General features: G+C 37.2%; 1 protein-coding gene across 2 annotated transcripts in view; it reads right to left on the bottom strand.

The window, feature by feature from the left end:
* Positions 1-27,618, bottom strand: part of LOC149557586 (pseudouridine kinase-like) — a 155,335-nt gene that overhangs the window by 66,785 nt on the left and 60,932 nt on the right. For both annotated transcript variants that reach the window (XM_089832225.1, XM_089832224.1), the window contains exons 3-8: positions 19,157-19,259; positions 19,029-19,076; positions 18,692-18,789; positions 18,454-18,568; positions 18,286-18,368; positions 17,448-18,051 (exon numbers count right to left, since the gene is read on the bottom strand). In XM_089832225.1, coding sequence (XP_089688351.1) covers positions 17,448-18,051; positions 18,286-18,368; positions 18,454-18,568; positions 18,692-18,789; positions 19,029-19,076; positions 19,157-19,259 — 1,051 coding nt within the window. The remainder of the gene's footprint in view (positions 1-17,447; positions 18,052-18,285; positions 18,369-18,453; positions 18,569-18,691; positions 18,790-19,028; positions 19,077-19,156; positions 19,260-27,618) is intronic.

Raw genomic sequence — 27,618 nt, forward strand, 5'->3', positions numbered from 1 at the left:
AACCAAAGAACAGGAGAGGTAAACTGAGCCAAATCTATAAGAGGTTCAACTCAAGCAAGAAATAACATTTTGGGGGTTAGCTAAGTCAATAAATTCACACATCTCATGAGCTCATAGCTAATATGTACTAAGAATGACTAATTTATCTAGAAACTAAATTGCAAAGGAAGATTACATTGAATGAAAAACAACTAAAGGGTCTCTTTTAAGCTTATGATGACACTACCTATCATATTCAGCTCACTGTATTAAAACAGAGGAGATAAAACTTTGTTCATTCCTCGTTTCAATCCAAGATAAAGAGAACAACAAACAAATAACAGCTTATTCAAAATGGAACCAAAAAAATTGATACAGAAATACCATTTAATTGACTCTGCAACATCAAGTACTTCAAACTAAAAATTTTGCCGACCTTTTATTAATCTCTCGTTTCAATACATATTGGCCTCCGAGATGTGACCGTTACAATGGAAGTTTAATCGGTTCATCTCCTCAAAATGACAAATGGCCTGGAGCCAATTCGTCTATTACAACGATTACATAGTAAAAATGGGAAAAGGTGGAATAAAAATCACTTCGCCTTCTTTGCCTTTTTCGTTTTTGCCCTATAGGCTTTGGCAGCAACAATGATTGGAATCAGCTCTTCATGTTTATGGATATGCACATTTGTATATCTCAAGAGCCACTTGCAGTGCTCTTGGGCCAGATCTTTGACGGTGCCCAATCGGTCATGTAATTCCTCCATGGCCATGTGCACGCATCCACCAAGATTTTGAAGCTCTGAAACTCTGTTCTGGCGACTAGAAGTCATTGCTGTCAGCTCATCTATGTAATTGGTAAAGTTTGCCTACATGACACTCACCCCAATTATTGCTTTCCCTTGCCCACTAGACTGTGAATTCGTATGCAAGCCTCTTAGCAATTCATAATCTCTGTCTTGCTCCTTCTTTGCTTTGGCTTCAGTTTCTTTGAGTCCTTTTGCCGCCATAATCATTTCAGATTTGAACTGCATACTCTGAAACCACTCAACTAGGGGCTCATCTCCCTTGGGCCAAATCTTTGCTTCGACGGCCTTCTTTACATTCATTTGGATGATCATTTTCAACAGAGACACACAATCATCACTCTTAACTTTCTTCGCAGCCAAGGTGGCCCTATTTGTTGATATGTTATCCTTCTCTGTTTCCAATCTTAAAATGGCATTACCAATCTGGTCTATAACAGAGAGTCCTTCCGCCTTGACTTTCTCAATCCACTCCTTGCCGATTTGCCCAAAATGTTTATCTTCTTGAAGCTGGGAGATAAGTGCCTAGACATTTGCAGCAATGGGATCTTCAATAATGGACGCCTCGAAAATGCTTGCCAAAGGGGTGGCTAATTGTCTTATGAAACTATTTAATTCTTGTATTTCCGTTTTCATCCAGACCTTTGACAACTTAAGGCTTTCTAGTTGTCCTTCGATCACTTTGTTTATGGACTTCCATAAGCCAACTTTGGTATCATGCCTAGCCTCCCCGAGATCTACTGAATGCATGGTGAAATCATACATAGTCATTTCCTCAATTCTTCCTTCCTTGTTAGGTTTGGTTATCTCCATTGTAAAATGCCCTGTTTCAGGATCCTGCCCAAGGATAGACAAGGTCTTTTGTTTCTTGACTTTAGTCAATGCAGATCCAAAATGAACAGCAAGGGCTAAAGTATCCTTAGCAAAAGCACCTTCATCTTTCCTCTTTCTCTTCCTATCCAAAGTGTCTTCTAACCATGAGTCTGTGCCTATCACCTTTGAGGCTATACCAAAAGAATCTATACTGAACATTTTCCTTTTGACCGGAGTAATTGTTTTCGCGGTCGAAGAGAAAGGATTCTTTTGAGCTTGAGAGACAAGCTTTGAGGACTCTTGGCCTTTCCCTGTCTCTGCAGTCTTCTTAGTTGCTTCATCTGACTCAGTCGACTCGTTGTTGCTACTTCCTTCATCTCCTAAGTCCACCACCTGCACATGAGGACTGGTTGGGAGCAAAGGTGCAGGGCTTGTAGAAGGAACTGGGCTACTAGTAGGTGAAGGAACTAGAGTAGCAGCACTATCTTTCGGCTCTTCTCCCTTCTTCTCAGCTTCTGGTTGGGCACCAATCACTGAAGGAGAGCCATCTTGACAAGTCTTTGTCAAAGGAATGTTTTTATACAGGGGTTGGTCGCCTCCGTCGAATCGTTGAGCTAGACCTTGGGTAATAGCTAGTGTTACACCCAATGTATCACTTTGAGATGGAGCTGTTGGAGAGGCTTAAGCTGTCGCACTTCTGCTTCGGCTCCTCTTTGTTGTCGCCCATTCGACCCATTTCCCGGTTCTCTTAACAATTCGGGCCATCATAACCTCCAGATCATCCCCAACATCTTGATAGGGCTCTAAACTAATAGGGGTATTTCTTAGCTTTGTTAAATATGTATTACTATACATATTTTGCCCATCATCTTCAATTCCTTCAACATCAATGTTGATATTATACACTTTTACTTGATCCACTGTGAGTCTAGCAAAAGCACGGTCCTGACTCTCAAATTCATCTTTGCAATCGGCCCAGTAGTCCTCAATAGTGGTAACATGTTTGATAACAATTCCAATCTGCAATACATCTCTTGCATATCGATTTGGATCGGACATGGGCCTTAAGACCTTGTACATTTCCAATCTGTATTTCATCTCGAACGCCTTCAGCATGTTCTTTGCATCAGAATGGGACTCACAGCTTAAAGGTCCCACCTTCATAGGGAACTCATATGCTTTCTTCTTCAAACTCCTTCTCAGCACATTCACTTGGATTGCTTGCCTGCACGATTTCGATCAGCACAATCATGTCGCTCGGATATCTCGACGGCTTCAAGGGGAATCCATTGAAGGCTGCAAGACACAAATACGAGAAAGATGAGAACTGGATGAAATAACTTCCGAACTGACTAATAGCCACCATTGCTTCTGGACTGAATCTCCTCTCTAGGCATCCCTGCAGCTCCCTGCAAATTCTCATTGTAAACGCATCATTAACTCTTATATATTCAGCATAACTATTTTCCAACTGCAAACATGGGTAAAATTCATAGGACTTCACATTGTTAGGGAAATTTTCTACCCTTGGGAAGCTCGGCCAGAACTGTAGAGAAGCTAGCATGTAAATCAAAAAAGAGGACATATAGAAGGTGTTATAGAACTTCGTTGCACTAAGAGCATTGGATAGGTTCTCACTTACCTCATGAGCCCAGTCAATATATTGGGTATCTAAGCAGATAACTTGTACCAAAAAGAACTATTGCTCAATGAAATTTAAAGCTTCTACCTCACCTTTCAGCCTGTGCAAGAGAACCAGGATGTCTACAATCTTGGGCTTGAGATTACTATCAAAAAGAGTCTTAGGGACCTTACTCTTGGCGCTCTGTGGCTTTTGAAACCATGACTTCATAATCTCCTTCCTCCAGACCATTTTCTTCGCGTAAAACTCAAATATGGCTCCACCAATTGTCAAATCTGAAAACTCTTCCCGCTTCGGAATTCTGAGGCAATATTTCACAGTTTGCCTATCAATGGAGATCAAGACTGTGTCATCTTGCAATACAATCTGTCTATTGTCCGAGTTATAACAATTTATACATTCATATATCAACTCTAGGGCTTGAATCGAAACTGGAAAACCCGCTACTTCAACTAGCCCGCATCCTCAGAGCTTTTCAGTTATGGGATGAATTGGCTCCGATTTTACTCTCTTCTGAAAGTCTTGCATATCATAGAAATGAAGAGAAGTGTCCATGAAATTTTGTAGTGCGGACTTGATTCCATTCAGCCCGACGAAGCCCACAAATCTGGTTGCCATTCTATCTGAGAATGAACTGAATTTTGAATCTAGAAGAATAAAAGAACAAATGCACTTAGATGGGCTATTTGAAAAAGTTGTGCAAATTAACAGAATAACAATTCAAGAAAGAATGGTAGTTTGTATGACTATTTATGTTTCCATCTATAAGAGTTTCAATTCACCCGTTGATCTTTGGGATTCACGCCACACAAATGAATTGAAGGATAAATCCGTTGAAACAGTAAATGTGGGGGTCATAACGGATAACTCGGTGTCTTTTCACTAGTCCATTTTCCCAATGGTAACTTTCTATCTTTTCAGAATTACTCTCCCGTTTCCCATTAAGTTTCGGAAAATTATGAACAGAGTACTTGTAATGACCCTGTTCAAATCTAACCTTAAAATGTTGATTAAAGGCTCAAAGAATTTCGTCAACCACTTCACATACAAGGGTCATATGACTGATATAACATTTCAGTTTGCTTTAATGACTCTTTTCATCAATTAGCATTGATGAGAATGTTTACAAATGACTCTAAATTGACTAAACAATGACCTAACATGAATATGCAACTTATTTTGACAATATTCAATGCATATATGTGACTGAAACTACTTGCAATATGCAGCTACAGCAACTAGTAATATGACACACTTTGGATGCAACCTAAGATGACATTTATGCACTTACAGCCAAGTGGTATTTTAACAAACATTTGGTATGCATAACTATAACATTATTTATGCCAAAAAAGAGAACCTACAGCCAATTGACATTTTGACAAACAATTAGCATGCAAACTAATAAGTTGATCATGAATGGCAATAACATATTCAATTACCATAGTAGTTGACCAACAACTTATATCTCCTTCTTTGCAATAAAATGTCTACTACAATAATGCTATGAGTTGGTCAAAACTCTTGGCTTACAATTGTTTGACAATAGTGCCAAATTTGATTTTCTGAGTATTCACTTATAGCAGAAATTAGAATGCCTATGATGACAATGCAAACTACTCAGTGAATGCAAGAACCTGGTAATGATGACGCCCAATGTTGTTGATGAAGAAACAATAAAAATACAATGTGATAGGCACCTTCCAAGCTCAAATCGAAATACTCAAGCTGCTGCCCATATTCTTACCTGGCAAAAGTTTAGATAATTAATTGCAGGACCAAACGCCTTCCAATTTGCCCATAAAATGATTGTCTCAACGTTAGGAATTGAATGCAACAATACCCAAAATGATCGGCCTCCTCAATCGAAAGGTATGAGCAAAAATATGAGACTCACATAGGCTGATCAACCTCCATGACAGCATATTATGAAGGTCTGTAATGATCCTGCTCAATAACATAATCAATCTCAACAATACATCAGCTGCTGAAATAACTTCTCCATCAAATGCAAGAATACATCAGTTGTCGCAAGTACAATAATACATCAACTATTGTACTCAAATAATCTCCACCGTGAAGCACAAGATTGGACTTCTGAAGTAAAGCCCACAATCAGCAATAATTCAGCTAGTATCTCACAGCCTCAAAATTGCGTAACCAATGAGGGTTTTCATCCTCAAAGGGTCCTGCAATGGCTGAAACCCTAGCTGGCTTCTCCACCACCAAAAAGTCATCAATTCAAACAACAATTCCTGGATGATGAGAATGAGGCCCATGATGTCTATTTATACTTTTTCCTCAAGAGGTTGGCCCAAAATCTAGAAGCTTCCAAAAATTATTTTATTTTTATTAAGTGACTTTATGATATATTATTTTATTTAAGTCACTTTATTAATAAATATAAGGTTACCTTTTAATATTTATTTATTTGATAACTTTATAAATAATTAACTTAATACCACTTATTTATTTAATTAAAATAATTAATTAGTCATCCTCATAAAATATTCATTATTTTGGACAACTTAATTAATTTAATTAATTAAATCAAATTACCTCCAAAACGGGGACATTACAGTACTCCGTAAGGAAATATCTGCCAAATCAAATTCTGCCTAATAGATCTTTCCTGCAATGGTTAGATTGTTTCCATATTCATCTTAAGGTATTTTGCATACAAAGTGTGAGTTCAATTCACTTATAAACTTCATTTTCTTTTAAATGCGGACAATCATCCTCATGGGTCGAAAACCTGCCGAGAAGAAGACAATTTTCATTTCTCCGCCAAGGCCTTCTTTTATGTTTACCTTTTGACTTATTGTTTCCTTGGGCTTCGGAGATATCCATAAGGGTTCGAATCTTAGTTAGGGACCCACCTCTCGTTTCATTTCCTTCAGAATTGCCTTTTGTGGAAAACGGACTTCATGGGTTGGAAACTCGCTGAGAAGTCAATTTTTTATTTTCCGCCTAAGATGACTTTGAGAGCTGTGATGAATCTTTAATACTTCCTCCTGAGGCAAATAATCGTAAAAGAAATAGGAATTTATCATAAGGTAATTTATCATCTTCTTATTGTGGATCATATGCATCATTTGGTGCTCTTCGTGGGGAATCGCCTCCATGGGTTGAAAACTCACTGAGAAGGCGAAGTCCAAATTTCCGCAAGCTTCTTTTCATGGAGAATATGACAGGTCACAAGCGGATACAACTCTTGTGAACGATCATTGTATATTAGGGGAATCCCCATCAGATTAGGTATTAAGCTACCCGCAAAACCCACAACACAAAGGAAAACCACCCAGCAATGAGATGTGGGGAAGGGGAAGACGAAAAATCCGATGAAGACTCCTTCCAGCTAAGGGGTTTGAACTTAGACTCAGACATACCTAGGAATTTACTAGGACACCAAAATTTCCACTTTGCAGAATGATTAAGGGATGAAAAGTGGGGCAACAAGGTCGACCTGTTCCTTGATGAGTGTAAATTTCATGGCCCGAAAGGCCTTGAGTTTACCAACTGATTTATCTCTCTACCCTGTCGGTCTGAAGTTAACTCTCCGCTAAATAGTCATCCTGTAGTTAACTCTCCACTTAACAGTCGGCCTGTAATTAACTCTCCATTTAATAGTCAACCTTTAACTATTTTCCCACCTGCAAACGACTATAAAAAGAGGTTTGGATGCTTCATTTTCATATCTCTTCTCATCTCATTCACAACATTTTATCACATCAAACACTCAAGGCAAGGAGTTCTAGCATTCCAGCAAGTTTTCTTCATGCCTTCAAGGATTCTCTGTGGGCATTTCCTCTTCAAGATCTAGCTAATTGTTGGCCATCAAGGGAGGAGATCTACATTGAAGCATTTATTATCTTCTTCATTCATGCACATTTACATCCATGGCTCCATGATGTGGTTATAGTAGATCCATTGCAATTGTGGAGATATCCTACATCCTTCATACCAAACTTAAGATCCGCAATACAACACATTTAAATACATTCAAGCAAGGTGAATCTTGACATTTACCTTGTTTTATAGTCATTTACATTTCTCAATTACGATTAATTCCTTAACCTAGGGCAAGCCCTCATCAAACCACAACCTCCAAATCTTTCTTTTCTGTGTTGATTTGCAGGTTAGGAGAAAAAAGAATTACAGATCTAGAACCTACAATTCACAAGTTCCTTGGAGTCGTCAATTTTGGAGTCGCGAACTATGTCAACCGGGTTGTCCTTCCAAGCCGACCTAGTCCTTTAGTCTTAGATTTCGGGGCGATTTCTAAGTTTTGTTCCTTTCATTATTTTAATTCAAGATCCATGACCGAAAGTTCAAAAAAGATTCAAATCCAAAAGTTCTTAAACTTAAATACAGCTTCCTCTACGCATTTCAAGGTGAGTCTTTCATATTTTATTTCCTTCCATAACTTTACCCTAGATTTGCATCTTAATTGGACTGCTTGTCTTTACATAGCATCTAGATTTGCATTCTTTAAGCAACTAGTTCAATTTCGCATTCACATTATCCTACTAAGGGCCTAAGAAAGCATATTTCTTTGTATTGCATTGCTCTTTACAACTCAAATTTAGCATTAGTACCCTTCTTCCTTTGGATCCTAGCGAATCTAATTTAGATCATAAGTGGAATCATACTTGGAAATCTCCCTCTTTCCCTCACACATATTTTGAATGGCTCAGTATCCCATAAAGTAGAAGTCTACATCCTACTAAAGTGCTTCTATTTTACCATTGAACACTCTAATCATCTAGTATTCAATCTCGCATCAACTGACTACATACATGATACCACTAAACCAAGGAGAACAACTTTCCTTTATACCCTTACAATTAATTAATTAGGTCGGTTTGTTAAAGCTTCACCAATATATAATTAATAACATAGGACCATACTAAGGCATATAAGCCTTCATAAACATCATTACAAATATTACATTAAGGATCACACATATTACAATAAGAATATTAAATATTTCATTTTACAATGATAAAATAAAATCTCCCTCAATATTGTCGATTACCAATAAAACATACTACACATTTCACAATAGCAACCTTTCCAGAATAATCTCTAAGCCTTGCTTGCACAAACAAGTCTTCTACCATGATCCAAGCTCACTATCATTAATTCCATCTTGCAAATAAGATTCAGAAAATATGTTACCAACTATCTGACATTGTTTCTTATACATTGGTCTACTACTAGTCTTTACCAAACATGCTCTAATGTATCCTGAACTCAACATGAGATCTAGCGAACATAGGTATGATATCTATACTCATCCTTCTATGCAAATCTAAGCTCACATAGCTTAACCTGTCATGCACTAACTTCATTGTACTAACAATCACCCTACGATATACAAAATCTTTGTCTGTCATGATCACATAAACATATGTTGTCATCAATGACAAAACCTGTCATCAATACAAGACATAAACAGGACATCCAAGTGCCAACCACAACTCTATTTCTAACAAATCTATCATGAATGTGCATGTCCACATGGATTAATAAGAAGGTTGCCCACTTGGTGAAGAAGTAGTCAAAGAAGACCCATAATGGAGGCAAGATTCTATTCAACATTAAATGCCCACTTGCCTAGAATAACCCAAGTTTGACTATTTTCCTTTAATGTGCTAGGAAACTCGAGATAATTATTGATCTCGAAAGTCCAAGGACATTGGAATGAAATCAATCAAAAAAATAAAAAACAAATTTCATATTTTTTTTCGGTTTTTCTAGTTTCTAATAAATGGCATTTTGGGAGGTCTTCTGGTCAAAATCTGAAATTGAGACTTTCACCAGTCCTCAAAATTGGGCAGCCAAAGGCTCCCTATCTAGGAACTGAGCACCAAGTCAAAAGTTATGACCCCACCATGTTGGGGTAAATAAATTCCTAGTTTTTTGGAATTTTCTAAATTCGAGCACCAAGTCAAAAGTTATGACCCAACCATGTTGAGGTAAATAAATTCCTAGTTTTTTGGAATTTTCTTTAAATTTTGTTATTTTATTACAGCCAGACATTGAATTTGAATTCTTATCGCTGTGGTGAGTTTTGATGTTCTACAATTCTATATATTTTACAATTTTGAATAAGAAGATGGCTTTTGGATTGCATACAACTCTTTTGAATTCGCAAGTTTCCAAATTAAACATAGATATCGTGGGGTTTTTATTCACGCTAGATATTGTTGTTTTAGCCCATTTCTTAATTCAGATCGATTATATCCATCTTATCAATGCAAACACTTGGTGCGGTCTCTTGTTTGAATTCCATAATGGATGTCTTGTTCGTGTTGGAGTTTCTCTCCCAACCTAGTGCTAACTCCTAAATTTTGGATATGATGTTCGAGAATATGAGAAGTCTCAAAATCTTTTGCCAAGAAAGAGTTATGTTGTAAAATTATTCTACTTCACTTTGCAGTCTTTTTGTTGTAACTTCCCCATTAGTTAAACTCTGTCTAAAGCCTCAACATTGAGGATTACTTCTTGAATATTTTTGATCTTCCTTCGTTAAGTCAATCCTTCATTTGACTTCTCGAACAACTCCTTCCCTATGATTATTGAGATATACTATAGGGTTCACCTTCCATCATCGCCCCACCATCTATCAGTGTCTTATCTATGAGTCTCCATCAACACCTCCAAGTGTGGGATGGTCTTGTACTTATTAATATGGATGTCTTCTCATGCATCATCCACACACTATATTTTGGAAAGTATAGCTAAGGTTCTTCCATACATCTAGATTAGGTCATCAACAAATTTGCTTGCAGTATCCTAAACTCTTTACCCATTTCCAGCGCCCTGGGTGACTCATTCATTTAATGTCACTCATTGATTCTTTCGGATGAGTTGTAGGGGGGAACAAATGCCTAAACTTCCTAACTAATCGGATTTTCCAGAGGCTATAAATATATGTGCAAGCCTTTGTTCTCACTTTTCAATTTCCTATTCTTCTCTTCAATTGTCTTCATCCTTTCTTTGAGAGCTTGGGTGGAATCACTGAATTCCTCCATCACCTATGCCTTAGGGCATGTCCTATGTCAATTTTTGTAAGTTGTAACAATGTACTCCTCAGCAATTATTTCATCCTTGGCCTTATCCATGTTCAATGCTACTACATGTACAATTCTAGATCTAGATGCATCCCTAGTGACCATGTAGAACTTCTTTGCCTTGCACTTCTCCGCTGGCTTGTTGATCCTATTCAAAAATTCTTGTGATTCCACCGCATGATCAAACTCTTCCTTAGGGCCTTCCTACATTGTTTCCTCAACCATCCTTGAATGGGTGAATGTTGTTCATGCACTTATATCTATTCTCAATTCAACATTGGTTCTACATGGAATTCTTCATCTATAATAGAAAATTATGCCTCTCTCAACTCTCCATGTAATATTGTATTAAGGCATTCTTTTGCCCTTGGTTCTTGTTCCTAATTTCCCTGCTGGACAAATTCTTGAAAGGCATCGATACTTTGCCTATCTTGTTCTAGTAGAGTTATCTAATCTTCTTGTGACTGTCTTAATCTGCTGATTCCAACCTCTTCCCCTGTGAAAGGATCAATTTCTTGAAAGCTTGGGGTCCTACTAGGTGATGATGGTTCTACTTCTGGCCTTTGCTTCTTTTATGAAGGCCTCACACTTGGTGCATTCAACCTCTTCCTTGGTTGCACATTCTGAACAATACTCTTTCTTTTTCCTTGTCCAATGTTTTTTGACATATTTTCTCCTCCAGTTCTAACTTCTAATGACTATCTAGGCCTACATCCTATGGCCCTTGATCTCTCATCAAGGTATAAATCAACAACACATTACTTGCCTTCAATCTACTGACCTGACACTCCACCCACCATCTTGTGAATTTTATGATTAGTTTGGATATCGTACCAAGATCAATTATTTCATGCCTAGACCAAATGCATGATTGATGACCATATTTCTCTCCTTTGCAAACTTAAGCTAGATCACATTCACATTTTTTCCTCCTTGATCTAGCACATGAGGATCCTGCATGCTCTGATTATTCTAAGTGGCAACTTGGAATACATTCTTTTCTTGATCATATATTCATTTGCAACATTGGCCCAAAAACCTTCAAGATGCAACCTATGGTGGTACTTTCAGCCTACCACCGCTCTAATTTTATTATAAAGGTCATTGTTCATCCTTGTTGTATGAAGTGCGAGATGGTAGAATTGTAACTCTTTTGTAGACTTCTCTTCTACTAGAAAACATGGACATACTTCATCAGAATCTCCAACGATTCATTGGAAATTCAAGTCCTTTCTTCTTCTTTTGAGTTTTATCATATATTGTTAATTGCCTAATGACTTCCAGTGGCACCATTTTGTGAGTCGGGATATCTTGTAAGATAGTATGACTGACATGAGAGTCCTTCAAGCCCGATGTATGAGAATGTTGGGAATTGGATAAACAAGAAGCCATATTTTTCAACCAACTTCACTACTTATGATAATAAATTTGTGTGAAAACTGCCTTGCAAAGATCTAACAATATGCATAGAAAGACATTATTAAGTCTCAATAAGTTGATCATATTGTACAAATGCAACTTGGAATAACATCCATGCACTTTTAATTGGTTTGGACCACATCCTATTGGCTCCTTGGACTTTAGTCATTCATATTCAATCATCTTGGCTAGAAACATATACAACATAAGAACTCATATAGAAAGTCATAAAGCAGATTGACTCTCAACAAGTCAGTCCTATGATCTATCATACAAGTGCAGTTAAGGATAACATTCATGCACTTTTAATGAGTTTGGACCATGCCTTATCGACCCCATACACCTTAGTCCTTCATATTTGATCATCCTAGCTAGCATGTATACAACATATAAACTCATATTGAAAGTTTTGGACTACTCCAATTTTGTGAATACCTTATCTCAGTTATAATTAAGAGTCCTCAACCAACCAATAGCTTTGATTCCATCAGTCACTTCTTCAATAAAGTACCACATCCAAGTCTTGAAAATGCAGGACTGTGGGCACCTCAATATTCTTCTTTATACTTCCACTTGAGATCCAGCCAGATAATTTGTTTGGGCGATTTTGAATAATGAGCCTTGGGCTTCACAATCACAAATGTCAACTCCAACACTCTAGGATCCCAGAACCCTCTCTTTGAATTTGTGCACCATTGAGTGATATTTTAGGATTCCAAAGGCTTCAGCAATTACTAACGGAGTCAGATTTGCTAACTTGCAATCACTATACCAAATAACCCTTTTGATTTATAATGCCTTGCACAATTCATGATCAGATCTGGACTCTAGACAAAAGGAATGAATCCACCTGTCACTACAATTCCACTTTTGAGTATCTGCCCCACAAAGTATGTTGGAGAATATTCTAGTTGTCTAACATCCTTTTGTTGAGCTCATCCATGTTGAGGCACCACAAATTTGTGTTGCCAACTTCCCATTTTGACACAATCTTGGAATCCAAAACAAACCTACCTCCTGACAAGTGTGATTCTTGTCAATCCGGATCCACTAAATCTTTCCATCTTCTTGCAAAAAAATAATAATTAACATACGAATCATGTAAGTAATTTTAAAATAAAACATTCCTACATTCTAATACAAACTTAAAATAGTTGTAGGACTCTGAAGAAGTATACCTCTTAAAATCTAAAATTCTCAACAAACTTTCCCCTCCTAAACCTCATGCCCTTGTTTTGAATTCTTCAATTTTTTGTGTGAGAATGAAAGGGAAATTCCCTTATATAGAAAACTCACCTTACCTACTATGTTGGCAATGACTTATCTTTTGCAGATGCATTAATAACTCATCATTAATCTTCCATTTTTCTATTCCAGGAGATATTCTATCTATTTGTCTTACAAGTTGTCAAATATCTTCTAAAATGTAATACCACGCGTCATGTAATTTCTATTATTTTTAAAGATTCCAATTTGGGCGTGAAACTTCATTGTTATACATCTTGACTCATGGGTACATTTGAAAAAAAGGGAGGAATTTTAAATAATACTTAGCCAAGGTTTAATATTTCCAATGTATTGTGACTTTTGTCATTTAATATTGGGTGTCGTTTAGGTATATAAGAAGATTCCAATATTTAATTAAATTCCATCACTTCAATGTTTCTTGACCTCAAATTTTCCACACTTAACCAAATCCAGTTTGATCTTTGCAATTTCCTCCATGGGTGTTAATTAGACATGACCAAGGATTTTATGCTTAGGAAAATTCCACACTTCTGACTTTTCTTGCAATGTCAACCTTGGATTCTTAACATTTCAGGAATTCTTATCTTCCTCTTTCCATTCTGTTCTTGGGCACATTTTAGATAAAAGACATAATTCCATACTTAACCAAACTATCGCACATCCCTTTCAGCTTCTTTCTTGGGCAAACTTTAGATACATATGCAGATTTCATGTTTAAGACAGATTCCATATGCATAGAAAATCAGCGCTCTTGAGTACAATGGGACATAGTGAAGGATTTTCAATCTTAAGTGAATCCATTGACCTCAGAGAATTAGTGTTCTAGGGTGCAGTTTGGAAGGGGGATTTTAACGTTTTGATACATTTCCTTGCCATTCAAAGATAGTGTCATGGGTGCTACTATGACAAGGTTGAGGATTTTTACATTTTGAACATGTTCCATGCCCTCCAAGGATTTCTCTTTACGAGTGCATATGAGTAGGATCAGATGATCTTATGAATTTGCCTTTATTCAATGACATAGTCAATTCCATGTCTGTGGACGCCAAATTACACTTGCAGGTGGATTTTTAAAGTTGGAAGAAATTTCATGGTTTTAGTGGATCAGCATTCAAGGGTGCTTCTCAGGCCTTGTAAAGAATTTTCATGTTGGGCACAATTCCTTGACAGTCAAGGATTTTCCATGTCTTGAGGAGTTCCTTGAGTTTTAAGTAATAGTGCTCATGGATGTCATGAACTTCTTTAATACTTATCCATTTCTTACATTTATCCATGCCATTGGATTAGCACTTAGTTATTTTGCAGCTAATAGTTTATTCTCACATCTAACAGTTTATGCAACTTATCATTACTAGTCTTCAAACCCATTAGGATGTCAACACCGAAAACCCCACTAAGTGGGATCTCTTGTCATGCAAGGAATTTGATTACAATGAAGGGGTCGAGTGTGGAGACCAAAACCAAGAAATTATACAGCTAGTTTTGTCACTATCATAATATCATTGATCAATGATGAAATATCATACAATCAATATCCAAGATTCAAATGCGATTATTACGAAATTTAGAACCTCTCCCAAAGTTTTAACTAGAATAGTGAAGAGAAAGATGTAAAATGGTGTTATATGCAAGTTATAAATTATGTTGGATCATGATGATCTTCAAAGGCGACGATCATACATTCATTATAATTGTTAGCTAGTTATTACATGAGGATACGATTTTGTAATCAATTTGCATTCAAATCAATATAATTCATTAGAAAACACTTTTGTCCTCATTAATGGACTCATTTGATACATCTTGTCATTGAATTTTACAAAAGCAAAATGTGTTTCTAGTGAAATTTAAACAAATTTTTAAGTTGCTGAGTTTATGCCAGTTTTTTGCCATCACATTTTTTGGATTGTCGAGTCCATGTTTACCAACTATAGTTTATATGATGTGATTTGACATTCTAATCTTTACACATGCTTCTAGGTCATACATACATGTATGTATGTATGTATGTATATGTATATGTATATATATACAGATATATATTTATATGTATGTGTGTGTGTGTGTGTGTGTATTTATATGTATATGTATATGTATATGTATATGTGTAAATGTATACATGATTTTTACATGGTTTTTCTTCTAATGATCCCAAATGAACCCAAATTCCAAAAAGAAGTTCAGCCAAACCAACGAGAACCCCCTAACCTGAACTTGAATTCAAGTTGGTAACTTAACAAATAAATACAAAGAAGAAATAACCTTCAAATTGGACAAAACTATGTCATGAGTTTTCCTTACAAAGCCTAGAGTCTCAAATTCCCTCATGTTCAAATATTGCATCCCATACTTAATAATCCATTTCCAGATTATAAAGCCCACGTACCAGGTTAAAAAGACTTCCAATGACAAGAAACTCTTAAAAAGAAATTTTATTATCTCTTCGATACAAACCAACTGAAACCTAGTCCAAATGCAGCAAATGTGCACCTAGGAACCCCTTGGATTCCCCAAAGCATACAAGAGAGAATGAAGAGACATTGCACAACTGACAAAAGTATGTCTTATAGTGATTCAGTAATGAAAACTTACAATATCATGGCAGAAATCAAACTTGCAATGGACTACACCTATATTATACAGAGTTTTCATAAATTTGACAATACAAATCTCAAATCGTTACAAACATTACCCTAAGGTTCACCTGAAAGAAATTTCATCAGCCTCTCTCCAGAACTCAACAACTAAAAATGATTCAGAGTTTATGTTATATCAAAACGGGAAAGAAATAGATTGATGTTAAATGACACATGGCATCATCAAAGTTTCAAACACTACTCTTTTGAAGCTGAATGATCATAAGGAATATACCAGAGTGTCTTCATATCCCTCCCCCATCTTGTCTTCTTTTAAAACTGAAAGGGATTTGCATAATTTTGTTTAGAAGCAATATTACACCCTCTTGTTCCAGTTGTATTTTCACTTCCCAAGTGAGAAATTTCAATCTCAGACATTTACCTTTTACTGAAAATGAAAAATGTGTTTTTAATCATGTTTCATAGTTCTTAAAACTATCTAATTTCATCTGCAACCAATCTGGAACTTTACCAAAGAGTTTTCCTCTAGCCATTTTTCCTTGTAGCTAGGCACAGTTTTTCAATAAATGAGTATTTTTAGAATCCTTGTAAGGTGATTTGCTCAAAACCATTGTCAAGACATTCTACATCATCATAGCACACTTCCCACCAGAAGCAACACTGTTACAGCAGCAAACATTATTCAAATTTCAAACAGTAGTGTCAATTCTCCAAACCATTCTCAGGTATATCTAATTTGTCAAGGGTATTAGGAAACGTGCATAGGCATTTAGGAGTGTATCTGGGCATGATAACCCAATTCCATATGCTCAACAAGCGTTTTAACATGTAAGGTGCATTTTTCTTCTTGCCTGAGCATTATAGCACACTCCTAGACATTCTAAAACTTGTTGGGCATTTTTTGCAACTTGCAAATCGTTTTTAACAGTGCCAAGCTTTCAAAAATGTCACAAAACATGCAAACATGTATCTGTGTGGAAGAAAGCTTTCCCAAAAGTTTGAGACCATGAAAACATTTGCTTTTTTCTCTTTATCATGCATAAATACTGTTGGAAGCGCACTCCATGTGTCACAATATCATTGTAGTCCCCAAGGAGTTCCAAGTCAAGTTTGATCTTTAATGCTCTTCCCACATTTGTGCTATGCACTGGGATTACAAATGAAACTTAAAACACTTTCATGTGCATGGAAAAGGAAAAAGAAATAATACACGAGGCATCTGTAAGAATCCCTACCAAAATATTTTGACCAATCTTACAACTTTCACAAATTTTCTAAGGCTAACAAAATGATAAATTATTTAATAAATTAATAATTTAATAGTAAAGCCAAAATAACTCATCAAATGGTGTTCTTCATCCTCTCCCCTTATTTCAGAATGAAATCATGCTATGATCCCGTTATTTATATATTATTTCCCAACTCTATTAGAGAATGGATTTCCAAACTGCTATACAATTTTCACAAATAAATGAATTGCCAAAGACACGAGGTAATGAAACAGAACAGTGATTTAGTCTATCATAACAAACTTAAAACATTACAAAAAAGGTTTATCAAAAGTTCTATTTGGCATGCAGAATATTCCTAGACAGAATATCCAGGCCAGTCAACTTGTACAGTTCTATAGTCAGCTCCTTAAACTTGCCTTTTTGGGCTAAGATCGTGTGTAATTTTTTAGGGAGAAAATGTTTTCCAAAAAGCTGCAGGGATGTGATACTTGAACAAAAACACGTCAGAACCTACAACTAAAGTTCTAAATCTTCAAGGATAAACAAGCAAGCCATGATAGCATATTTTCGCATGACATACAAAATCTAGTCCCATACAAGAAAGCAATTTCACCATGTAGAAATATTTACCTGAAACTAACTTTGGAGAGAAATCTGAAGGTACATTCAATTCAGATTTGACTGAACACTTCGCAACTGCTACACCAAAAGCCATACTACTTACAATATCTCTTCCACCACAAAGAGCTGCAAGAGCTCCTCCTGCAAAGCAATCTCCTGCACCTGTAAGGCTCAATACTGATACAGGAAGAGCTGGAAGGTGTAAACAATTAAGGTGGATATTGTTATGCCCAAGCTTCTGACATTTGGCATAGATATTGTTTGAGGGGATTGGCTTTTGAGTGCTTACGAGAAGCAGTTCATTCCTCTCTCTTGGACCCATTATATCAAAATCAGTGAACTGCTTGAATTCAGAAAAAGTGAAATGAATCCTCTGAAAACTAGACATCTCTTTGAAACATAGAAGCACACCATTGGATCCTAGTGTCAAAGCAATTAACTTAACACTTTCTTCTAGTAATATGCTTATGGCTGGTTTAAGGAGTCCATAAACTGCTTCAATACTCATTTTTTCACGTTCTTCCAATATCTTAAGACAATTAATTAAATTTAATGAAGAAACAGCCTCTGCCATAGCAATAAGCTCGGCCTCATTAGGTGATATAATAGTGACCTGCACAAGTATTCAAAATATTATTTTACATATCAATTATCGCACAGGAAATAATTCCAAGATTTCCAAGTGCAGCAGACACCAAAATAAACAATAATATATGCACAACAAATAAAAAATCATGATGTGCAACTGTAAAATAGATTATTCATTTCTGACTATATATACAACTCTGAGCTACCACTCTTAGCAAATTTTGCAAGAAAAAACAAACTTTAGGTTTTGACTACTCACATGTTTAAGAATACTTCTAGCTCTAACAGATTTTGCAACTGATACAGGCTCAAACCAGACTGGGGTATTTGATTCCTTGGCCACTGCAAATCAAAAAATATTTGGCACATAAAATCCTTGTTTCTTATATGCATATAGGCATAACAGCTTTAGATTTTGGAAACCTACAATTGCAAGCTGCTTCAAGGGTCAAAGGATGTAAATTGGCATCAACCATCAACAAAGGTGCAGAACCAATATAGCTACTGAACTGATTTATCCATTCTGCTGTTAAGGCCTTTTCCTGTAATTGCAGAAATATTACAAAGATAGCAATCCTGAATTTATAAATAATACTGAAGAGAAATAATTGCATATTGCAGTAAAACCTATTTGATTCAAAATTACATGGTGAAAAGAAACTTACGACTGCTTCTACATCTGCAACAGCAGCTGATAGTTCTCCTTCACTGTCAAATATGTTTGATACAATAGGTGTTGCTATGTTATTACACCTGCGAATTCCTGAAGGTACAATGCGGAATTGAAAAGGCATAGACTATTAAGCTTAAAAATCAAATGCTTTCACATCTGACCAAGACTATGGTAGAAAAATATCCATGTTCGATCAAGAAACTATTAGACAATCAAACTAGACCTCTTGTGTTCAATTTGCATGATCTTCATCAATTATCAAAGGACACAAATGGACCATCTACAATAAGTTGCTACCAAGGAAGTTACAAAATAAGCTTCACACTTACCATGTATGGACAAACCAAGCGATTTCCAATGGTCAAGCAATGAATTTCCTGAATAAGCCAATGCAGTGATATTCAGTACAAGAACTCAAATGATGGATTATTACATAGATACAAATAAAGAAACATGCCAGCCAAGTCTTGCCCGACAACACTGATGATGAAGGGTTTTTCTCCAAGCTTTGACATGCACTCAGCAACATTTCTTGCCACTCCTCCTCTTATATATCTGACCTGAAATATATGCCTGTGACTATTAGCCATTCAGAAATCTTGTGAGCTAAAGAAATAGATTACATTAATGTCCACAAATGACCAAGTAAGGACTAGAAAGTAAAACCAATTCTAATAGCAAGAGGAAGGCATTTATGAGCTCCAATGTCTGAAAGAAACAAGAGGATAACAGATTCAAATATCTAACTATGGGAGGAAGGATGTTAACTGTTAAACCTCTATATGCCCAATCATGGAATTTTATTATAAATGTTAAAAATGACTACGTAGTGTTGAGCATAAGGTGTCCTAGCCTTTGCAAGTTCTATCAATTAATTGGTGACTGTTTAATTACTTTATCCTAAGTTTATTTCCCTATATTATTTAATTATTTTCACCTAATCTTATTTTCTTATATTACTTAAGTATTTTATCCTAAGCTTATATTCCTATATAATATCAATGATATGCATCTGATAATGTCAAATTGGGAGTGTCACTTTGAGTTGTATTCTACATGTTAAGTGGCAGTGTGATGTTTCTAATTTGTAGGAGTGCATCCCACCTTGTATGAGTTGATTGAAGTTGTGGGTGATTGTTAACTCAGCTCTAACTATCAGTAACTAGTGGCTGACTCTAATTTCAAGAAGTCAAGTTCAGAGATCACCATTATAGGTTGAGTTATGCATGTAGCTGCATTCCATTTAATGTTTCAGTGGTATGTTAAGAGGATGCGTTGGAGGTGTTGTTCATATTTGGTAGGTTGATTAACAGTTGGCAAGTTGTTTTGCATGTGCAGTTACTTTTGGCGGCTTACATGTTCATCTTCAATTTTGGGCATATCATTTTTGAAGCATCTATTTTATGCATTGTAATCTCCTATATATTATATAGAGTAACGAGAATCGCGCTGAAATCGCCTGAATCACCGATTCAGCGATCAGATTCATGCACCCCGATTTTTTTGGAGTCGGAAATCGTGATCGGCGATTTCATCGAGTGAATCGCCTGAATCGCATGTATCGGCGATTCACTCAAAAAATCGCCTGAATCGCCATTAAAAATCGCCAAAAATCGGCTCGCAACAGCATGCATGTTTAGTTGGAAATAATAAAAAAATCACTTATGTTTTTTGCTTTCTTTTTTACCTTTCCTCTTTGTTATAACCCTAAAGGGCCTTCTAATTGTTAAGCATGACTAGAAGAGAGGAGAAGAGAAAAGAAGAACCATATGTTATAAAAATAAAAAATAAAATAAAAAAAACGACGACAAATAAAAAATGTTTAGAATGCATAACGGATGATGCCCAAGGGAAGGGAAAGACATAATCAGGTAGTAAAACATCAGCGGTTTCCAGAAAGAGTGTGGGATCAAAAGAAAATCACAAAAACACTGTGTTCCATATAGTTTTGTGTGGGTTTCAGAGTGCAAATTTGGTTTTGGCGACGAGGGCGCTGCCCCTCGACCCCGCTGGGGGCGTTGCCCCCTAGACCCCCAGTCGCTGCGGTTATCAGTCGTGGGAAGTCTCACCAGTTGATGAGACCTGAAGCTGTTACAGGCATGGAGTGTCTGTGGTGGAGAGAACAATAGAGCAAGCCTTTCGAGAGGGGTGATATGCTTTGAAGCACTTGGAGTAGGTGTTGGATGTGAAGTTGGGTGATAAAAACTCTTTACCCCATGTGGTAAACACAAACTTCCATGTTTATATATGTTAAGTTTCAACTTCTATTTGATGATGTTATAGTGTGTTTAAGTTATATTCAATAAAGGGTGCATGAAATAAGTCTTAAATTGTTAAAATCTCTACATTTAAAGGGTTTTTTCAAATTTGCCGATTCATCGCTGATTCACCGGCGATTCACCCCCGATTCACGATTCGATTCGGCCGTGCCGATTCCGATACGATTCCGATTCTCGTTACTTTGATATTATATACTTGTATTTTGAAGTTGTATCAAGTTGTATGCTCAAATACTGTTATGATAAAGGAATTACTCCATAATCATGTATAAGTGTGAAGACTCGTACAAGAGCATGGCTCTACAATTCTGTTGTATCTATTAACTGATAATACATTAGATTTTGTTTTGGAGCAGAGTTCCCAAACTCACTTGGACTCGCCTAAACTCAGCAAGTCATGAGCCGAGTCCCTGGAAGAGTCCCAGAGGCGTAGACTTGGAATCTGACGAATCCAGGACATGACTCGCCAAAACTCGTGAGTCAGCAAGTCCAGGATGACCTGAAGAGTCCCAGTGACAAGACTCGAACAACATTGCCAGAAAAAAAACATTAAAACTTAAAGATTTTAATTTTTTTTTTTTTTTTTTTTGCATTATTTGTTCATTACAACCCTTAAAAGCACTTTATTTCATTGTATTGGCAAGTAAAGAGAAGTGGACATTAGAAAAAAAACAAGAGTCTATACAAGTGCAACCAATTGGGAGAAAGAGGTAAAAATCTTCAACAAACCACATTGGGACAGCATAATACAAGCATTTGGAGCATCAAAGAGCCCATACCAACAATTGCAAAGAGCTCTAATCTCATTTCAAATTTATTGTAGGAACTAAGAGTGAAAATTTATTAATGTTTTTGGTTTCTTTTTTTGTATTTTGTAAACAACAATCTTCATTTTTCTTTCAAACTTTCCAATCCTTGAAGTTGAATGTTTTCCTTTCAAATCCAAATTTCAAACTTCAATGAAAGAATAATAGAAAACCCTAGATTTTTTCCTGAAAAAATTGTGAATATGTATTTACAAAATTTTCTTACAAAATATAGGCTTTGTTGATTTTTTTTTCCTTTGAACATTAAAGTTTGACTTTGAGTTTGAAAGAAAAGCTCAGATACCGATTCGTGCCAGTAGGGCCTGGCTTCCGAATCCGATGCGGACGGATGCGGGAAGCCTCCGGATGCCTGCGGGTGGCTTCCGGGCAGCATCCGGATCAGCTTCCACCCGCATCCGGATGCCTGCGGGTGGCTTCCGGGCAGCATCCACAGGGAATCCGGGAGCATCCGGACGCATCCGCGGGAGTTAGGCAGAAAATTAATAAAATAAAGTATATTTTAACTTAAAATATGAAACAACATGTGACTAAAAGCATTTTTTAAAGCATTTTTTCATAATAAAACCCTAAAACGACCCTAGAAGACAACATAGAAGCATTCACAAGAGTCATTTTAGAGTTTTGTTTGCACCTACAGCCACTCCTTCATTGTGAAGCTAAGTTCAGCATTTTCGAAGAGGATCGATCGAAGAGGGAGAGATAGCTTTCTCAAAGAAGTTTAAACCATTCAAGGTAAGTGATCAATCCTTTTCTTGAGTATTTAGATGAATTTTTTTGAGTTTTTGATGATTTTTTAAGTTCTTGAAGATTTTTTTAAAGTTTTTTTTCAAATTTTTTTTTTTGAAAGATATGTAGAAGCAACTTTGGGTATCTATTTTAGTAGTTTTTCTCACTTCTTTCCACTTGTATGCATGATCATTGATGTTCATCGTTGTTAGGAACTAATTAAAATTTATTTATTTTCTTATAAAATAGGTTGCAAAAAACTAGACAAGAATGGATACCGGTGGTAGTGCTAGTCAAAGTTCAGTGGGGGGCCAAGGAGGGGAAGGGACTGATAATTTTAAAATTGATGTAGGTTCTCCTTTGTGGAGACATACAACACGGATATCACAGGTTTCAGGAGGTGGCTCATACTATTGGAAGTGCAATTATTGTCAAAGTAACAAAGGCAAACCTTTCAATAGCTCATATTCTCGAGTGAAGCTTCATTTTATGGGCCCTACTGGCAAAGGATTTGGAATGTGCAAAGGCAAAAATGGTACTGGGATGACTAGTGCGGAAATACTTTCATTTGTAAGAGAACAAGAAGCTGCTGATGCATTAATCAATAGATCAAAAAAAAGCTACTATCAAGGTCCTTCCTCAAAGAGCAAGCCAAAGACACCCACTGAACCAATGGCATCCTCCCAACACCCATTCTTGCAGGTACCTGTGCCAGAAGAGGATGAGGAAGACGTGGAAATTTCAACCCATAAAAGAGGCCCATTGGACACCGCATTTAAAATGGGGGCAAGAGACCGCGCTGATGAAGCTATTGCACATTGCCTCTATGCGAATGGGCTTTCTTTCAACTTGGTGAGATCACCATATTGGAAGGAAATGGTGGCAGCAATCAAAGAATCACCAGCTGACTACACAAGCCCGGGCTATGAAAAGGTGCATACAACTTTATTGCAACAAGAGAGGGCACATATAGAGAGAGACCTTCAACCAATAAAAAAATCTTGGAAAACTTCGGGTCTAACTATTGTGTCAGATGGTTGGAAGGATACAAGAAACCGGCCACTGATTAATGTGATTGCAATTTCCCCCAAAGGGGCAATGTTTTTGAAGGCCATTGATTGTGAAGGGCAAGTGAAGGATTCGGAATTCATTTCTAGAATTCTCATTGAGGCCATTGAGATGGTGGGTAGTGAGAATGTGGTACAGGTGGTCACTGACAATGCCAAAAATTGCAGGGGTGCGGGTGCTTTAGTTGAGAGTCGGTATGACCATATTTTTTGGACTCCGTGCATTGTTCACTCCCTTAACTTGATCATGTAGAGGATTGGCACTGAAGTAGATTGGGTGAAGAAAATATATGAAGAGGGGGAGGACATACAGATGTTTGTGACCAACCACCACATGTCACAATCCATTTTTAGAACATACTCCAAATTGGAGTTGCTGAAGGTAAATTAATTTTTTTAAATTAATAAGTTTCATGGTTTTGTAATTTAGTTAAAAATTAAAATTTATAATTATATTGTCAATTGACATATTGTTAACTTGCTTAGGTTGCTGAGACCCGTTTTGCATCTCATACAATCGTTATGAGACGACTCCTCAAGGTAAAAGATGCATTAAGTCAAACGGTCATCGGTCATCAATGGGGTGTATGGAAGATCTCAAATTCAGAAAGAGCACAAAGGATCAGGAATTTGATCTTGAATGAGAGTTGGTGGGCTCGTGTGGCATATGTATTGGATTTCACCGAGCCCATCATGACTATGCTCCGTTTTGCTGATACAGATACACCTTGCTTAGGGGATGTGTATGATGGCATGGACACCATGGTTGAGACGGTAAAACATTCTATACAAGCACATGAGAGTGACCCCACACAATGTGAAGCCTTATGCAAACAAGTGCAAGCAATTATCAACCATCGTTGGAATAAGATGAGTACCCCATTGCACCTCCTTGCATATGCCTTATCTCCTAGGTACTATAGTGAGGAGATAGCTGGTATGCCGGATAGAGTTGCACCATTTGCGGATGAGGAGGTTGCTGAGGGGTGCCACAAAGCCCTTTCAAGACTCTTCCCACTGGAAGAAATGCATGAAAAAGTGAGGGAAGAATTTGGGTTGTTTGCTTCGGGGTTAAAGCATTCTCCATTTGCACTAAAGGACCAAAATAGAATGGGAGCTATCACATGGTGGTACATGTATGGTCAACCTTTCAAGCATCTTCAACCTCTTGCAATCAAAGTCCTATCACAAGTAAGTTTTTTATTTTGTTTTGTAAATTTGTTTTAAATTTTTATGTTTACACTTGCATTGTAGAATTTAGTGTTTCACACATTCTATAAAATTAATTTGCTTTTCATTTGTATGTTTTGTGACAACTATATAGGTTGCTAGTTCTTCTGCGGCTGAAAGGAATTGGAGTACATACTCCTTTATCCATTCAGTGAAGCGCAACCGGTTAGGCTCCAAGAAAGCTGAGGACTTGGTCTTTGTCCACACCAACTTGCGTCTTTTGTCACGTAAGAATGATCATTACAAGGACGGGGCAACAAAGCTTTGGGATGTAGCCCCTGAGTGTGCAGATTTGGATGCAACACTTCATGATCTTGTTACAGTTGGAGACGGTGATGATTTTAGTGTGGCACGTGGTGCATCTAGCATAAGTGGAACCATGCTTGGTTCAAATGATCTTTCAGCAGTTGGAGATGACAATGAGAATGTGGATTTTCTTGCAAATCCCTATGATTCAGAGCCAGACTCTGATTGATTGAATCTTCAGACTTCAATCATTTACCATGTTTTTAAATTTTATTTTGTTGGAATCTTGAACATGACCTATTTGAACTTATTGTTTAAGAGTCAAGACTAAACGCTAATGTTGGACAAGCACATATTGATATTGATATATGAATATCATATGAATTTTGAAATATCTTGAATTTTGTTTAAGGGTTCAATTAACTGTTAAGTATCATAGATTCATAGTCATATTATGCTTTATCAAATGATTTGTTTTTGTATCTTTCTTGCATTTTGTTGCATATGTTAATATATATATACGTTTCCTCCCGCATCCGCATCCAAAAAAAAAAAAAATCCCCGCATCCTGTATCCGCTTCCAGAATCCGCTTCGGAATCTGCATCCGAATCGGTAACTTAGAAGAAAAGGAATCAAGATTCAAGATTTGAAAAGTTTTTAAAACCCTACATTTTTTTGGACAAACCCTTTTCTTTGTATTAGTTTATAAAAACACAATGCACAAATGGTAATTTTTTTGTAAAATTGTCTTATTGCAGCAGCCTTGACATTTTGAAAACCATATTTTTTGCCAACGTCTACTCCTACTAGAATATTATAATGTTTATTTAATGGTCATCTTAGTTAGTCTTTAGTTTATTAAGTAGTTTCTATTTTTCGTCTTTAGTTCATGTTTCTTTTAGAAACATCATATTTGTAAATCTATATAAGGACTTTTCATCTCCTTTGTTTGATACAACTACAACATCTATTCATTGTAACATGGTATCAAAGTGGGCTTGATAGTAAGTGAAGAAATGGCATAGGTGAATAGGGAAAAAAATATAACTTAACAAAGTAAAATATTATTCATTCATCAAATGCTTTCGTACATAACATTAATGTTCAATACAATGATGCGAAATAAATAAGTGTATGCCACATTTATAATATCTGACACGGTGCCAATGAGACGACACAACTGAGCCCATACCCGTAACCATCTAACTACCAAATTTGTCGGACAACATCATCCCCCCAAAAAAGAAAACTCGTCTCCTAGCAACTCAAAACTAACAAAATTAGGAGACAAAATACAAACATAGAAACAAACAGAGACTAGGGAGGAGGTTGCGTCCCTAAAGTGTTCAGCAGCTAGTGCAACTCGTAGACCTGATCAGTGCGTATACGTAAGTCCATCTGCATCTGTGTGTTCACTTCCACCACCTCCTTCAGGAGAATTGTTGCCTCCATGGCTAGGCCACCTATAATCCTTTTTTGGCCTTTTTCTTGACTTGCAAGAGCACTGCTCGCTTAGCCGCCCATGTTACCTGCTGACTAGTCAATTCAGCAACTAGCTTCTCTCGAGCTTCTGCCTCAACTGCCTTGGACCTCGCAACTGCAACCCTCTTTGCTTCCCTATCTACCTCTACACATCGATGAGCATAGTAGATGTCTTTATATGCCCCTACTATCTCATGTGCAAGCTTCTCCATAGTAGTATTGCACGATCCCAATTCAGGCTCTGTAGTCCAATCAGCCAGCATCTCTAGTGTTTCCACAGCTGGCCATCCTTTGGCATCAAAGCAAGAGCGAAAACGCTCCGAGCAACCCCTATGGATACAAGCTCGGACCAATTGCAACTCCCTCCTACAGGTCAAAGCATACTACCCAATAATTCGACCTCTCTCCAACACAACCTCCATAGCTCTGATGTATGCCATGCATCTCTCCTCATCCAACCCATAATTCAATTTGTCCTCGATGTCGGCATCCTGCTCCATCTTTGTATCCATCTGTGTCCCTTTTGTGGCAACCATGTCCACCTCCAACGTGGCCTTCTCATCTCCGGGCGCATCCTCAAACTGTGGTACTCTCGACTCCTGTGGCACTAGAATGACAGCTACTCCTAGGCATACTTCTCCCCGCCTCGAGGACTGAATAGAGGAACCGACATCTACAGGAATGAGTTGGAACTGCTATCTCAACAATGCACTGGCTCGATCCATCACCTCAACACCCTCATCCTCTAGTTGTGCTGGCTGGGCCATTCCAACACTCCCGACCTCTAGCTGTGCTAGCTGGGCCACACTCATGGGTTCGGCCAACAAGGATGAAGCTATGGTGACAATAGCCTCTGAGCCAATCACGTCTAGTCGAACTTGAGGCTCGGGCTTTGGTGTCTGCATCTCCACTAACCCTATCATTGGCACTACTGCTACTAGGGCTAGTGCGACTAGATCTACTGAGACGTCCCCTAGACTCATAACATCTGTGGTTTCTGTCATGGCCATGGGCGAAGTCATGACAACTGGCGCATGCCTCTGGCCAAATGGAGGAATAAG

Source organism: Cupressus sempervirens, chromosome 5 (genome assembly GCF_028749045.1).
Source record: "Cupressus sempervirens isolate cs-2001-9-10 chromosome 5, ASM2874904v1, whole genome shotgun sequence".
In the NCBI taxonomy this organism is placed as follows: Eukaryota; Viridiplantae; Streptophyta; class Pinopsida; order Cupressales; family Cupressaceae; genus Cupressus; species Cupressus sempervirens.